Below are 17,580 nucleotides of genomic sequence, written 5' to 3' on the forward strand. Positions count from 1 at the left end.
GTCTCAGAGAAACACAGGCGGGCTGCTGGAGCGGCACAGGCAGCAGCAACCTGTGGCCATGGAAACATGGCTAATTCCCTGATTTTTTTGGTGTCTCTGATATTTTGGTCAGATGTTGTCATCTTTTCCATTTCAAATCATTCATGCAAGAACATCTCATTCTCTGCGATGATAAAGCTGTCAGGAGCCCTGAGACGTGCTGCCCTGAAGCAAGCTGACTTGAAGAAAATCCTCTGCAACCAAACAACTGGCTCAAGTGAGTTTTTACTGAAGTACGCGGAAAATTTGCCATGACATCAACAGAAGCAAAACCAGCAGCAGAGGTGCACATGCACCTCCCCTGCTCCATGGGGTCTCCACAGCAATTAGACCCGAATCATATCCACAAACACTCTGCTATTAGAAGAAGCACATCTGACCCGCGTGTAACCCAATCTCCAGAATCTTTAATATTTTGGGTTTAAAAAAAACCCCGCCCACATTCATAGCCATTTGCATCTGAAACCAAACACATAAAACAAGGATGTACAGTGTTTGCACCCAGCACCTGTGAGAAAACAAGTACTCTCTTTTCCCACAAAACTGACCATTAAAAGCAGGGAGCGGAGAGAAACGGCTCAGAAAAGCTAACGCTGCCAGGAGTGCTGCTTCCCCTCCCGGCAGGACTGGCTCCAGCCCAAGCTCTCCCCTGCCCGCAAGCAGCCCCTGGGTGCCCAGGCTTTTGCGAGGGTGCTCTGCCCCCAGTGCCATCGATGCTCCCAGCCCGCCCAGCACTCTCTCCCTCCATTCCCTCCACCTGAAATGTTCTGGTTGAAACTGTCACCTTTCCACAAAATTATTCCGTTTGGATGAAGCACCGTTTTCCAAGTTCATGTGGAAATAATCCTGACCCAGTCCCCTCACAGCTCAAATACTGAGAAACTGAGAAACTAAAGGGAATTAGAAAGAAAAAACAGTTTATTTGATTTTCACTGTTCAAACTGAAAGAAATGCAAAACGTGAACAAACAACTTAACTAGTGGGGAGTGGGCAGGATCTTTAAAATTCTCAAGTTTGGGCTATCACATCTGGTCTGTTAAACCTGACACTGTCCCTGTAGTAAAGCCATTTCCTTTTAATCTTTCTTTAGAAAAAACAACAGAACAGCAAATTAAATGCAATCCTCTCCTCAATTCTCAATGCCACGCTATTTCAGTGTTGACGAATCAGGTCATGTAATAATAAAATTCCTGCAGAAATATGATCTTAACTGTGTAACCTTCAAATTGCAGTTATGCTGCTGTGTGCATTTAATACTGTACTTGACATTCCCCTTTTCCATTTCACTTCTGGATGACATTAGGATCTGCAACAAGGACCTCCTTCAGCTCTCCCAGGTTACCATTTATTTTAAAGTATCCCCAAGGTCTCCAGCACCGTTTAGATCAAACTTACAAAAGTCACTGGTACAAGCAGTTTTTGCGGGTCCCTCGAGTTTTTTCTGAAAACAGGTTCCCTTGTGTTCATATTATGCTTTTAAATTTTATAGCTCATTTTTAAATTACATGTTAATTTCTAAAAATGTTAAATTGCGAGGAAAAGTTGGCAAAGACCACACAAAATCACAGCACTGTTCTGCAGCTTGCGTGTGTCTCTGTATAGTACTTATGTGCATGGCTATACCCTTACATTTAAGTGCTCTGTATGAATGTGGGCCTGATCCTGCGGTGTGCTGAGGATCTCAGAGGTGCTCGGTGTGCTGCAATAAACGACACAGGATTATGCTTTATAAATCACAAACAGCATTCAAATGAAGGAAAGAAAGGAAGGCGAGAGGAAAGAATAAGGCAGCAGTAATGAAAACCTCAGAAACCAAACACACTCCTGAGTATAAATGTCTAAAAATAGAGATCAAACATCTTGAAAAATCAACCAGTCATTCAAGAGTCTTTTTTAAAAGCCACCCTCCTTTCCAGGCCTGCAAGTCTTTAGTTTCCTCACTATTTTTATTTATTCTGGCTTTTCTACTGTGTTAAGTAACATATAAAGTGAAATCAATGCAAATCTGCCTACAGAAAAAAGTTAGAAAACTCCCTGTCCTGCCATTTCATCTCTCTTTCTCTGATTTTAATTTTTGCTTTCGTTCACCAAACACAGCTCACCAGACACTGATATCCCAGAAAGTTGGGATTTTTCATTTCCTTGCGCTATAACGATGCAGAACATTTTGTTCCCACAGGTGACTGACGACAGGGGACTCGCAGAGCAGTGCAGCCTGATTACAAAGTCAGCATTTTAGTGATCCGTAAACCAAAGACTGACGTTGCCGCTTTAGATTTACATCCAGCCTCACCATAAACATTATTAGATCTTTTCCTTATAGATTTCTAGAGTGCTTGTTGCAGTTGGACTGTTGTTCCTGCGTGCGTTTGTGCAACAAATACAGACAGGCAAGTCTGGTTTTAGTTATTCCTGTCACACCGCGAACCTGCTGTGAATGACAGCATGCCAAGGAGTTAATGAAAACTTGTGCTCCGACATGGATTTTTAACTAAACAAAAACACTGAACCAAGCCTTTCAGTGGTCAGTTTAAGACACATATTTGACCAATTATATATATTTGTACATTATACCTGCACTAGGATTAATCTGAACTGAAATTTTCTGCCTTAAGTGAACACATTCACATACATCACGTTATATACACAAGCATATCAGCTTACGACAGAAACGTTTACATATGTGACATATCTGAGCGTGGCTGCACTCTTTCCCAGCTGCTCCGTTCTCCCCACAGCGGCTGCTCACACCACCTCCTGCAGCATCTCCCTGGATCCCCAGTCCAGGCAGCCAGAGACGGACGGAGCAGCTGGGGGGGCAGCGGGACGGGCACTGTACCTGCAAGGGAGCCGGCTCTGTGCCTTTAGTGCTGCTCCCACCCCAGCACTAAAGCTGCTTCCCACGAGCCCACAATAATCGTGCAGAGGTATAAAGCAAGGCCGCTCTCCAGACAGTCGGTTATAGAGCCGGTCCTTGATCTTTACATGGGATTTCCCAGTTGCATAAAGCTAGAGTAGCATATGGTCCTGTGTTTATAAGCATGTTAATGACTGACATGGGAAACTCTACAACCCTTTTTCCTTATAAACTTTAAACCGTAATTTATTGTTTTTGTCATTGGACACTGCACTCGTGCCCTGTTAATTTGGAGCAGGCTGTTGAGATGCATGTGGCCACGCTGACCCCAGGTACCATGCAAGCGGAGTCACCCTGGACATGCTGATGTACCTGATATCACAGTCCGGCCCATAACATGAACCAGATGCCGTGAGTAAGCTTGCTACTCGCAACATGCTACGAAAAGGTGCTTTTCCAGGTAAGCACAACAAAGAGTTTGTTTCAACACCAATGACTGCCTGCTCTTAGGAGCACAGCAACCTTGCCAAGCCTTTCTCAAAAATAAAATGTCCATCAGTTTTCACTCTGTGTTTTTTGAAATACTACTCAAAATGTCTTCATAAACTAAAACATCTAGCAGGGACTTTACAATTCTGCTTCAACCCCTTGGTGTTAAAAACTAGCTGTTTCATTTAACAAAAAATTGCAGTGGCGAGCTCCTTATAAGTGGTGATATCTCACTTAAAAATACACTTGCTGCTTTCAGGAAGGTACGAGTGGTACAGTCAGCCATACCCTGGTATTTTGCTTAACCAAAAGGGATTGAAGCTATTTTTGAGAACACAGATACAGGTCTGCTACACGACTGCACCGAGAACTGCCATCCCAGATATTAAAATTACAGAGAAAAGACATAAAAAAATAAAACGTCTTGTTTACCTCTTCCTATCTAACAATCATTTGGATAATTTCATCTGTTTGTAAATACATTTCATGAATGGATGACAACTTGAAAATATCTGCTTTGTTCGTGAAGGGCTCAATTCCTGCGTGTTGTGACATCGTCAGAAAATCATTAATGAGACTGTAATCTTGTACCTGAAAAAAGCCTATTTGTACCCATTATCTCCTGAATGTGCACACATATATAGGAAGGACATACCAAACAATGTAGTGTGTGCGCATGATCCTTTTCTATCAGCAGGCTACCGCTTCTCTGCTTCAGAAGTGTAAAAAGAATAAAACTATATCCTGAGAGCTGATGGTCTCATCAAAGGCCATAGCACTTAAAAACATTAACAAAGATATTTAAGAACTGACTTAAATGTGATCTCCAGAGGAGTTCCAGGAATGTCAGTTATGAACTTTAAGGACAAATATACTGGTTTTGAGTCATTCCAGCCCAGCTTGTGAACTGACATAGTTACAGTGTGCCTGTCTCAGCCTTCTCATTAAAGATCGTATTTTTCAGTGCAGCTTGAAACTTGGCAAGAAGAACTTAATCCAGTAGCAAATTTATTACAATTTTTAAAAAGTCATTGTGTCTATTTTTAAGTTATGGTATAGAAGTACAGGAAAACAGAAGTTTACATATCTAAGCTGCTGCATCTGTTCTTGGGTAAATTTTCACTTAAAAATAAAACTTGGCAGACAATACGCCCATAATGCGGACCAAATGCATTTGGTATGTTGAAAAAAAAAAGCTAAATGAACAGAGAGAGTTAATTTGGAAACTTATTCATCGTGCATGCACTATTCTTGCTTCCCACGAGACCCCGTTTCTCTACGGGGCCCCACTCCCCCTGCCCCGGTCAACCCCTGACAACCTGCATGCACCAACGTCCTCCTGTCCCCACCAGAGCATACAGCCTCCTGAAATCCTTGTGTCCCCTCCTCAGGGACAAAAAAAATCACATGAAATGGGCCAGGAAAGAGAGGGTAAAGGCTGCAAACTTGAGAGGTTGCAAAGGCAAGGGGCACCCAAACCTGCCTGCCAGGGAAGCCAGGGAGAAGCAAGTACAACATCTAAATCTACATTAGTTTTGTGGAAAGCCCTCCAGTAGTTTTCATCAATATTCATCCACCCCAAGAACGATGCTGCCCGCAGGGTGGTCCCTGGCAGAATAACCCCCCTCAGAAAGGCTCCGCGACAACATGAAGGGCTGCTGCAATGGGTGGAAACCCTGAGACGCTGGGAGAGACGTCCAGAGCTTGGGATGCAGAACTTCATTTTTTCCAAAGATAAGGGGACAGCCTTTGCCTTACGTCCCCAAAGAAATACAGAACAAGCTTTGCAAGAGGAGCCTTCCAGCCCTCCCTGCCCCCCAAGGACCTGAGCAAGTCCCGATCTTGCCCTGATTTACAGCAATTTACTGGGATGAACCAGGCAGTTCCATGTGCCTTCCTCTGACTGGTAACACAACGGATGATATAAATCACGCCTTTATGTTTTTATTGATAAGATTAAAATGATAAATTATGTGTAACCCTTAAAAAAAAATTAAGCCAAGGTATTTAATGGCCGTCTGTGGCCCCTTAGTTCAGTGCACTGTTGTCTGGAGAGTGATGCAGAAACTGGTCTAAACTAATCCACGTATCCCTAAGAGATGCACAACCACCAAAGGACCATGTACCAAAGAAAGAATTCTGTCCTCATATACTCTGCGGACAGAAAAGATGCTGTACAACAGGCGAAGATGTTCGTGTATACTCCACTGGGGGGCATATGGCTCATGTAAGTGCCACAAACAGCCACCTTGAAAATTCAGAGCCCTCCTTTTCCTTCCAGCTGGGGCCACGGAGTACTTTAGTCCTCCTCTAGTCTTCCCTTATTGTAACAGAATGCTCAAGAGTTTTCTCCTTCTTTAGGCTTGCCTTAGTGCTGAGAAAAATGGCCTGTAAGTACCATTTAAAAAATCAGCCCTATAGTTCCATTCAAAAAGCAAAGCAGCTTCATTAGCGATCAATAACAGCATTTAACTTCAACACTGCTGACAGAACTTCTCCAGTGAATGAGAGGATGGACAGGAGCGATCTACTCTGATACAAGAGGATGGACAGGAGTTATCCACTGTCATAAAACGCACAGTCAGGTAACACTCATTCCAGGTGACACCATCCACCAAAGCCGGCTGTATTAGAAATGATGCAGAAAGAATCCCTTACCTGTCCGGTAGACAAAATTGCCTTCTGTCTCTGATGATGATGGAGACACCAACTCCTCCTCAAATTCATTGGAACTAAATGAACCAGAGTGATTCCTTTGCCTTGTTTTTTCCATCATAGCTGCATTAGTAGCCATGACATGTCTCAATGAGTCATTCAGGTAACGATTCAATAAGCTGCTTTTGTATTTGGGAGGTGACACGTAATCCTCATTGGCACTTGTTTCTGGTCTCACTCCTGTTTTTATTACTGAACTTTCAGTTTTAATCACAGTGTGATGAACTGGTTTGTTATATCCCCCTTCATTCATATGGTTTCTTGGAGGATTTTCTCCATCTGAAAACAAAGGAAGAAAGACACAGTAATGCATCGAGTACCTAATACTTAACAAGAGGCTTTCTCTACATGTTTTTAATTGCTATAAATATAACTAAAATTAGACAAACAATTTCAGACCAGCATTAGACAATGATTTTCATTTTCTTCTGTTCACACATTTCTCACAGTAGCTCCCAGGGTTCTCAGATGTTCCAGCTATTCCAAATTAATTAACTCTAGAAAACAGTGTCTGGGTCTAATTTGTTCATGAGCAACACAAGGCAGGTAGAAAAAAAACGAGAAGTGCCCTAAGTCAGTGATAAACATTTCAAAATCTGGGTGAATACGCTGAAATCTTACTATCATTAACCTGAAATTTGCTTCTCCTGAGTACTATGACATACTTAAGCATATTTGCTTAAACTCTACTCTTTTAATTGTCCTGCAACCAATCTTTTAAAGGGAAGTGCAAACCAAAGAAATGTGAGTGCAAACTGAAATCAGAACAAAGAGAATTGAAACTGAGTACAAATTGAAACATGTTCTTCTAAAAATTCACCTACACATTTCCGACAATGTTCTGCAGCATTTGTTCCTGTCAATGTATCTCCATGTCAAAAACGACTGAAAAAAGCACCCACAGACATACTTAATACAAATTTTCTATTAAAAAATACACGGTGCTATTAAAAAAATCATACATTTGTTAATTTGGGTAAGAAAGACAATTTCAGTGCACCTTTTAAGGAAAACATTTGCTGGCAAAATACACAAAATCAATACAGTAATATTCAGTTACCATATAATAAGCCCCACTGAAGTTAATCAGATTATCTTGTTAATCGTATTCTGTTGTTAATGATGTGATATTGCCATAGCCCTTCCATCAAGGAAAGTAAGTCAAGATACTTCTCATTTCCTTAAACCAACAAATGTAACCAATTTTTTCATTTAATGCAAATTAAAGCAATAGACTTGTAGAATCTAATGAACTAACAATTATCTTTCTAGTAACAATGCTGTACGGAACAGGCAAATAACACGCACCCAGACTGTCATTCCGATTAACCTACACAATCCTGTTTCGTGAGGTTGCATAGTAGTTGAGAGCCGAAACTGGCACCTAATTCACAAAAAGTAAAGTAAAACGCCTGAGGGCGTTTTGTGAGAGATCAGAGCTAAGTTAGGGTATCTGATACTTTCTAAATATATTTTAATCAGTTTAAAATTGATAAAAAGAACGTCAACAAACCTTCAGAGCATGAGTCATCGCTGCTCACGCTGAGTCGTTCAGCATTGCCTTGAACATATTTGTTGTACAGTTTTATTCGTAAAGCCCAGCTAAGATCTGGTTGCCTGACAGTATTCTTAAGGCGACGTCTTGCATTGGCAAACCAGTTTGATACCTGCATACAAATGAATGTATTAGTTTCTTTTGAAAACAATGCAAATAAACAAATCTAACCCATGGCGTTTTCACGAGTGGTATCTATGACCTGAGAAAATGGCAAACAAGGGAAACATGAAGAGGAGTCCATGAAACTATCACTGAGAAGAGCAGGAACCTCAGACAAGGCGGCAAGTTCAGGCTTCCCACCCTTCCTAAGTGTTAGCAAACCCTCACTATTAAAAAGGTTTTAATTAAGGTGTCCCAAAATACTCATTTTATATTAATCTTTCTTTTTTTTAAAAAAAAAAAAGATAATGCTCTGAACTTTCAATATGAATCTTTAATATATTACTAACATCGTAAATGAGAACTAATAGCTAACGTTCAGTAATTTGCCTTTGACATTTACGTAGGCTACAAAAAGGCTATTGAATAGAAAAACTCATTCTGAATTTGGTTATATAAAAGCCCAAATTCTCCCTCGTGCTTTATCAGTACTCTAAGTCTGACAGCTGATGGGTATCAGGGAAGTCTTCCACAGAATACAATGTAATGTACTTTGAGTCACTGCAGAGATCAACCACTTGCTCTACAGCGCAGCAGCTTTTACGAACTCTTCCTGTTGTGGAAGGCCTAAAAAGCAGTGAAGATGTAGATTCCTCACACAGTGACTACTAAACAAGAGACTGGCTTGTCTTCCTTCTCAGCTGCAGAGCATCTTCTAGAGTCTGACATTGCAAGACAGATAGATGTTAGCATCCTTCTAGTATACAGGGCCACCACAAAGTCAGGCTCAAACACAAGGATTTCACAGTGCTTTAGGCACCAAAGAAGCAAAAGGCATGGTATAGTCTTCTGCGCCAGCAGTGCTAATCAAACCGTCAAATGGGATCCTCTGTACTTGCAGTGACTTTGCATGAAAGCACACCTGAGAAAATGCTGGCCTTGATTCTACATTAAGAACATATAAAATAGGAAATACTGATACTGACAGAGTGACCTTACCATAACCTTACTATGAGCAAGAGCAGAGGCAAGCTACATACACTCCAACAATATTTATTTAATGATAAATCAGGTCTTAAAAATGCTATTTACTCCTTGCAGGAAGAAGTTTATTTTGACATGACCTCTGCAAGAAGGAGGCAGGGTAGCGTTACTTGCAAAGGAGAATGTAAAGAATGTCGGGAGAGTCTATAGCCCCACTCACATCTTTGTGTTGTGAAAGTGCACCCAGAAGAAGCCAGAGACTACTGCAGTCATATTCTGACCTGGAAACAACCATACAATTTAATTTATGTTAACCTGCAAAGCAAGTTAACACGTTTTATCAATAGATGCCACCCCACCTACTAGCGAGCCAAACTGTAGACGTCAATGTTGGATTTTGGCCCTAGTTTTGTCATCTGTCTATTGTAGCTAAGGCTGTATAAATCGCACAGAAGTATTTGGCTAACTATTCTGGATCAATAATCTTTTCTAGGGTGATTATGAGAAAAATAAACACTATCTGCTTAAAGCAAAAACAAAACTGCACTTCAGAGCCCCACACAGAACTCAGCACTGGTCCCTTAAGCCTGTCACTTTGATTTTACTTAAAATCATGTTTACATGAAACAGGGTTCCACCGAAAATACAGTGAGCCCTGGATCAGCACTCAGATGCCAAACACATAACTTTACAAACCATGTAGTTTACTACAATAGGTTAGAAGACCAAAACTGTAGCTGGCAGAGAAGAGAGTCATTTTCATTCTCTTCCAAGGCTACTTGTTTATATTCATCATATTGACACAGCAATCGTTATAGTAAACCAGAAAGGGTGGGCTGGAATCCATCCACTTTCTAACGCCATTAACAAACTCACTCCAGAGTGCTCAGCTGAAGCAGCAGTCACCAGGCTGCTGCGTGATTTAATGTAACTCTGAAATCAAATGTGTAGAGATGGATCAATCCAGGGTCCCACTGAATATTATAGCAGTTACTGCAGCATCTTACAAAACTGACAGCTTTCCAACATCTCACTAGAAAGAGGTTCGTTATGCTCCATTTCATTACATGTTGAAATATTTCATCAGTGAAGTGCCATGTACAGAGAGGAAAGATAGGGTAGTATTAGTGTGACTCATACATAAAAGCAATTAAATTTAGCAGGAGTGATTTTTGCATGGTACTCGGTTTATTTTGGGCTCATTCTCCCCATGCCAATGCTTTGCTTTCTGCATATCAGTATGAAAAGATGAGTCATATTTTAAGCCTTCTGCTATGAGAGGAGGAAATAGTAGTATTTGATCATTATGAAAGAACCTTAAGTCAGCACTTACAAGAGGAGCCTTCAGCTAAAGCACAAAGCAGCAAACTCACTCCAGAAACTCCTATCCCAAATCCAATTACAACAAGGCCCGTTAAAGCTGAAGGCAAACCCATTTAAATGATTTTTAGGCTAGATCTGTAGTGTGGTATCTCTGGGTGCTTTCCTGCTCTTGGGCACTGGCGTATATTGCTGGAAAATCCTGATCTCTAAGACACCAAGAGATTCAACATCTCTCCCTCTCTTCAGTCCTGGAAAACCTCCAGGTGTGTCGACTGGAAGAGGTTGCATGGCCACAGGCTGTACCAGACAGCACGCTCACCCTGAACTCCAGCCACAGGCTGGGTTATTACAGGCTGTTCCTGCCTCCTTTAAAGCCAAGGATAGTTTTGTCGCTCATTTCAACCAGTCTCAAATGTTACCTTGTGTATCCACCCAGTCTTAAAAAACTTGGCGCACCTGCTCCCTACAAGAGCCTGTTTGCACCAGGACATTAAGCTATTACAAAAAGAAACAACCTAAGCTGCTAAAAGCCATCCATCCTTTACCATGGTCCCAAGTTACACTGCTGTGACCTCCAAAAATAACAAAAAGCCCCAAACAATGATTTACGCACAAGCCAGTGGGAAAATCTTTGTCTCAGAAACCTCCCAAAGAACTAAGTATCTTGAAGAAACGCATGACGGAACTCACTATTCTTGTAAAGTAACAATCACATAGTTCTTCAAGGAGTAAAACCTAAGGAGAATGATAATAGATGTGCTTTCCAGTGTTCATATTTTACAGCAGCTCAGTCATTCCCAAAGAGCATCAGGTACTGATATCAGCATCATGAAATATTGGCCCTCTGGCTTTACTTCTGAAGAGACTCTTCAGTTTTATTGTAATTTGTTCTGCTTCACTGCTTAAGAGAGGCCGAAGTTTCACAAAAGGAACAGAAATCAAGCAATTCTCCTCCTCCAGTAATCCAGATATGCCTTTATGTATCTGAATACTATTAAATCCATAGCAGCACATGACCAATATATCAATCGTAGTATTGCAAAAAACTTCTCTTCAACAATACAGCCATTCATATTTCTTTCTGGAAGGAATATACAGCCATTTTTCTTTTTTATTTCACAAGAACATCTAAACCAAAATTTAAAATAAAATAAATCAAGCACTGTGGTAATAGTACAAATAAAAATGTAGCATATTAATAGGACAAATTATTGGATTCTGAATTGGAATCTAATCGGAATAAAACACAAATGCCTTTTCAAACTATATTGCTTTTTTGGTTTCCTGCTCTGGCAGCTGGGGAAGTATAAAACTTTGGACCGTTGGACTGAAAGCTGCAATTACATTTGCCTTGAGGACTCCCAAAGACCTTGTTGGCCTACTCAGGAATAAGTCAGACCAGAATTTGCCCCGGGTTTTGCTACTACTCATTAATAAACATGATGATTTATGATTCCTGTGAAATCCTACCTGCTCAAAAGAGTCTGAGTTCCCTTCTGCAGTACTGTCAGACAGCAGCTGGAACAGCCCCCCTTGCTGACCCACTGCACCCAGGAACAGAGGGTTAAGCCAAAGTATTAGTGAGGTAGAAAAAATTAATTTACAATCAGCCAACTGGGTGATAGCAAAACTCATGAAAATAAAGTTGTGGAAGATGTGACATGCAAATACTGTCCTAATAAAAACAGCAGAAAACAGGGGTGGATGTTCACCTCATCTCGCAGAAGGATCAGTTTTATCTATGCCACAGTCCTGCAAAAGCTCCTTTGGATAGATGGTACATACTGGAATAAGGTTCATTAGATGAAAGAAAAGCATGTGGAGAAGAGTTACAGCTATATTATCAATATTACTGTGACCAACATCATCTTCCAGGCAGCTGCTGAAGACCTTTTCCAAGGTCAGCAGTCAGGTGAAAAAACAAAAAACCCCAACCATTCATTCCCTAAACGGTGTTTTGGCAGAAGCCCAAAGGGATTTTCAACAGTATCTCTCGCCTCCCTTAGGGCTTCCAACGACAAGGTGTCAGCACACGAGGGATGCTGGGAAGAGGTAACAGCTGTCAGCAGACAACAGCCTCCACAGCAGTGGAAAGCTGTGGGGGCAAACGTACGTCCCCACCAAGAGCAAACACCACGGGAAGCACTGAGACATGGAAGAAGAGTAGGAAACATGAGACAGGCCAGTGACCATGAAGACATGTAACCCGGAGAAAACATCATACACTGACTCCTCGTTCTCCAGTGACGTCTGGTGTTACTAGAATAGAAAAGCAATCATAAGAGACCCTGGTTGATGCTTTTGCAAAGTGTCCCTCCTGGGACAGAAGCAAAGCTTTCCAACAGATACCGAAGCCCACTGCTGAGCCTGCTCTTGGTTATACTGCTCATCCGAAAAAGCACAGCCTTCAGGGAAGCTACTTCAGACGTACCCAGTGTGACTGAGATCACAGCCTGGAGCTTTCTCTCTCACTCTCAGAGAACAAGAATTTTGATCTGGATTACAGTCTTGTCCCTTCTGGGCATCCGAAAAGTAGATGTGGGGCATGCGTTGTTTTGTTCTTCCAGGCTGAGGGATTACTGCTGGTGCCAGACACATGTATTTACCTCTCGTACAGATGCTATCGTATTCCTGGATTAAAAGAGCATTGCACCCAAATGATGGAAGAAACATCTGGGATTTCTTTTTGATGGTGTGCTTCTGTAAATGAAGATAGATGTGCTGGTTTGCACGGCTCTTTCAAATATTACAGTTCATAGAAATAAGGCGGGTCAAATTCAGCTACAGTGTAAATCCACTGGAGTCATGGGTGTCTAAGAGAGATAAATGCAGCCCTCCATGGTTCTTTTTAATTTTGTTCTACACCTTACGTAGATCATAAAACTCTGTGGAATAGCAGCCATGGCTCACTTGATGCTTTTACAGAGGCTAACACAGCACATCCCCTTCAGGATTTATCAGAGCTGCCATGAGAGAAATACTTCGAAAACCCACCAGCTTTTTTCCCTTGTCTGTTCATACTGAGGCATTTATAAAAGAAAAGGAGAACAACTCCTCAAGATGTCATTAATGTGAAGTCTCCAACATGTATTCTGGGTGTATGTTTTAAATCTCATGTAAAAACACATGAATATTCTAAAAGCCATAGTCCAATAAATTACTCCTATTGAATTGTGGCACTGAATGAATAGTGTTTATGTAATAGTATTTTTAAAAGTCTGAGCAAACCTTTCACGTATATTTTTTAAAAGCAAGAGAAGTTGTTTTAACTATATCTTCCAGTTATAACTGGCATTTTCTGAGACATTAATATTATTTTTGTCAAAGCTATAGTGTTTTTTCTAGTGCGATAGTTTCACAGTGAGGTACTATAGTGTAAAAGTTTCCCATTTTGTTTGCAGTTAGTAGGATTCAAGTTCCACAGGCTTTTTTTGAAAAAGCACTCGAAATAATAATGCTGAATTACCACCTTCTTTTTCTAATACTTCCTGTTATTTTGATAATTTCATGTCCTTTGCAAAGTGACACATAATGTGTTAGGCAGAGCGCTGAGGACCCAATCCTGCAAACACATGTGTTTCGGTTTATGCACCTAGCAGTAGCTCCCAGTAAGGAAATGAGATTATTCACAATGCATAAATCTTTGCAGCATCCAGCCCTGAGACAGCATCACTCAGCAACTGATAGCATTTAACCACATATTTTGACAGAGTGCCAGATGGCGAAGAGAACAAAGAAGGAAGATTATACACATTTGCAGCCAACTTTGTACCTCTTACTGCAACACAGCTGTCAGTCACTTCAGGGGAGTTTCACCTGAGAGCAAAACAATTACTCCCCATGTCTAATTACACTATAATGATAATTCCTGCAAGACTGTGAAGCACAGTCACTGCATGCTGAGCGGCTGCACACAGTGTGTACGGTAACACTAAAATCTGTGTAACAGGTGATGACTATTATCAGAACAATATAACTGTTTCCATTCTAGCTCATTTTCACAAGGGAAAAGAGTAGTTGCCTACAACTTCCTCAACAATTCCTATTCTGTGCTGAAATCTCCCATCACTTATTTTTTTTACCTGAAGATTTTTAAAGACTAAGCAAAAATATTTACACTCTATTTAAGAACGAGATGATTAAAGGATGAAGGCCTCTTCTCCTAGGAAGGAAAGCACACACCTTTTGCTGATTGCCTTTATCACTTCCCCAGCCAGGATAGCCCAGATGTGGGAGTTCCCGTTTGGGGGTACAGTCCTGCTGGAAGGCGAGCCCTGCGGAGGGTGGGGGAAGGATGAGCACTGGACCCCTGGCCTTGCTGGCTGCACTGATGCCTCCCCTAATGCCCAGCGCTGCCCCTTCCTCAGCTCACAGAGGGGTTTTGGTTGATGCTGTCCCTGTCCCTCCCCTCCATGAAACGCCCCAGAGCAGCCGCCAGAGGTGGGGGTAGGGGGACCCCTTACCTGCACCAAGGTCATCTGGGAGCCGAGGGCCAACAGGATCTTCTCGGTCTTGGTGGGGTAAGGGTTGTCGCGGTGCTTGTAGAGCCACTGCTTGAGCGGCCGCGCCATGTCCTGCAGCGCCTGCCGCTTGTGTCGCACCTTCCCGCCGCTCTGCCGCGCCCTGCCGCGAAGAAGGGGCGCTGAGGGCCGCGGCCGGGCGGCAGGCACCTGCCCGGCCTCCCCCTCCCCGGTCCCGGCGCCGAGCTCCCCTGCACGGCCGCCGGTGCGGGAGGCGCGCAGAGAGGCGCACCGTGCCCGCGGGCAGCCTGCTCGGGGGGACTGCCCCGACCCCGGGGTGAGCCCTGCCAGGGTCTGTCCCTGCCCGGGGGGGTGCACCCGGCCCGGGGGGGAGCCGAGCCCCGTCCCCGCGGGGTGCTCGGGGACTTTCCAGGGCTGCAACCCTCGCCCCGGGCCGGCAGCTCAGGAGAAGGCGATGCCCGCAGTGCCCCCAAATTCCCCGGTCGAGGGTCTGCGGGAGGGGACCGAGAGGGGAGGTCTCGGGGCCGGCTTCGCCTGCCCCGGGCTCTGGCCGTGATGATGCTGCAGGCCCAGGCGGCCCCACCGCGGGGATTTCAGCGGGGTCAGGGCTCCGCCAGTGAGGGGTTTGAACGTCCCGATGCTTTCGGTGCTCGGCATCTGCCAGGCGTGTGGTCGGTCTGTTTGCAGAGGGGCTTTCGAAAGGGGCCCGAGCCCCAGCGCGGCGCAGCCGGGAGAACAGGGCTGCGGTGCGGGCTGCCCTCGGGGCCAACCGAGCCTGGCCCCCGCCTGAACTCGAGCACCTCCCGGGTCATTTCACTGCTCGGAGCCGGCGGCGAGCAGCGCTCTCGGGGGAGCAGGAGTGCCGCTCCCCAGCGCTCCTGGCAGAGGCGCGGAACAGCCCCCAAAGCCCGACGCCTGCCGGGGGAAAAAAGGTGAAACCGGGGGGGATGCAAACGCAGCTCCCGTAAAAAAAAAAAAAAAAAAAAAAAAAAAAAAAAAAAAAAAGGAAGACAAGGTGTTTGTTTGTAAAAAACAGCTGAAAATAAAAAGCGAGTGAAAAAAAAACCCGGGGGAATCGGAAGGAAAACCCAGCGGCAGGCTGGGGCCGGCGGCAGGGGGCGCCACGGGGCCGCGCCGCGCCAGGCCGCGCCGAGCTGTGGCCGGGCCGTGCCAGCCCGGACCGAGCCGTACCGTGCCGCTCCGTGTCGCGCCATGTCGGGCCAAGCCGTGCCGCGCCGCGCCGTGCCGGGCCGTGCGGGGCCGAGTCGTGCCAGGCCGAATCGTGTCGGACCGAGCGGCCGAGGGCGCTGCCTCGTCCAGGGCTCCCTCGGCAACCCAGCTCCGCAGCGATCGGCTGCAAGTAACATTTCGATGAAGCACAACCTGCGTCCTACCAACCAGCACCGCCGTTAAAAGTACGAGCTGATGCAATCGTTAAGGTGGAAATTCAGCAGTAAAAACAGCTCGCCGGGATTTTTCGGTTTCGGTGCCTCCTTAGTCTTTACGTTATAACGCTGACCCGAGACATCTGGTCCGCGCTCGCCAGTTCAACCCTTCCAGATACGGCTGACAACCCGCCGGAGCTAACACGTCCTCCCATCGCCTATTTCACCTGCTCCTGCACAAAAAAAAACCAAAACACCCAGCCGCAGACGGCGCAGCCTCAGCTGCCTTTTTAGCAAAGCCGATCCTAACATCAGCCTACCCAGCCCTTGACTGGCAGCAACCTAATTCGTTTTAAATCCCATCCCAGGGAATGCACAGACAACTCAGCTCCTTCCGTCCGCTCGCTCAGCGCGCCGCAAACCAGCCGGGACGGCGGAACAAGTGCTGGGCGCCGCGCAGTGCCCGCCTGCCGCAGCCCCGGCCGCGAATCGGCTGCCCCGGCACCGCCGGCGGGGTCGGCCCCGCGGCCGCCCCGTCCCGCAGGTTTCACGCGTTCCGCATTGCGCCTCTGTCTTGGGAGCTTTAATTGCATGAAGCGTCCGACCAAGCCGGACGAGCTCTGGTTTTCCCGGTTTTTCTTTGGAGGCAGAGAGGGCGAGGTCAAACACCGCAGGACAGGAGTGCTCTGTCTAGCACATTCCAGCCCAATCAGACGCCTCTGCATCACGTATTACCGGAATTTCCCACCGTATCTGTGGAATGAGAGTCCCAGAGAGTATGGACCCGGGGGCGTAGGGAGGACCCATCTAGAAACCCATCTCGCAACCCCAACCCGGCTACGCGGCGGCCGGGAGCGCCGGCAGCGGCACCAGGGCCGCCCCGCCGAGCCGGTGCGCGGCGCGGAGACGAGCGCACGGCATACCCCGTCCGCCGGTTGCGCAGGCTGAGGCTCTCCTTGATGGACGGGCTGTCGGGGAGCAGCACCTCGGCGTGGTGCGGGCCCTCCACCACCCCGACGTAGGGTCGCCCGCTCCGCTCCCGCTCCTTGGCGTCCTCCTCGAAAAGCACCTGGCCGCTGAGCTTGCTGAAGACGATGGTGTTCATGGTGGGGGGGCTGGGGGCCGCCGTCGGACTGGCCGCCGGCTCCGAGGTGCGGGGGCTCGCTCTGCGCTGCGGGGAGGCGGCAGTGGTCACCGGCCAGCCGCGCCGAACCGCCGAGACCCGCCCGGCGCGACCGGCGGGGGGGCAGCGCGGAGGCACCGGGCGCCGCCTGCCCACCCACGGGGAGGGGGGAGGACAGCCCGCCCCTCCCACGGCCCGGCCCGCCCCCACGGCCCCCCCCCCCCCCCCCCCGCCGCCCAAGCCCGGTCCCGCGGACCGGCCCGCTCCCCCTCTCACCTCGCCGCCAGCCTCCGCCACGCTCCTCGCTCCGTGTCGCAATAGTTCGGAGCGCGGGTTTTCTGTTCGGTTTGGTGTTTTTCTCTCGCTTGTGCTCTCTCTCTCGCCTTCCTCCCCCCCCCCCCTTCCCCTTCTCCTCCCCTCCCCCGGAATGATTTTCCCCCTCCCCAAACGGGGAGGGAAACAAATTGTTTTTAACGACCACCAAATGCGCAGAGCCGGCACCCGGAGGCACAGCCGCCGCGCAGCCA

General features: G+C 46.1%; 1 protein-coding gene across 2 annotated transcripts in view; it reads right to left on the minus strand.

Moving 5' to 3' along the window:
- Nucleotides 1-17,035, minus strand: part of MKX (mohawk homeobox) — a 46,091-nt gene extending 29,056 nt beyond the window's left edge. For both annotated transcript variants that reach the window (XM_068405271.1, XM_068405272.1), the window contains exons 1-4: nt 16,854-17,035; nt 14,528-14,687; nt 7,614-7,767; nt 6,044-6,379 (exon numbers count right to left, since the gene is read on the minus strand). In XM_068405271.1, coding sequence (XP_068261372.1) covers nt 6,044-6,379; nt 7,614-7,767; nt 14,528-14,687; nt 16,854-17,035 — 832 coding nt within the window. The remainder of the gene's footprint in view (nt 1-6,043; nt 6,380-7,613; nt 7,768-14,527; nt 14,688-16,853) is intronic.
- Nucleotides 17,036-17,580: the final 545 nt, after the last annotated feature.

The sequence above is a fragment of the Nyctibius grandis genome, chromosome 7 (genome assembly GCF_013368605.1).
Source record: "Nyctibius grandis isolate bNycGra1 chromosome 7, bNycGra1.pri, whole genome shotgun sequence".
Taxonomy (NCBI): Eukaryota; Metazoa; Chordata; class Aves; order Nyctibiiformes; family Nyctibiidae; genus Nyctibius; species Nyctibius grandis.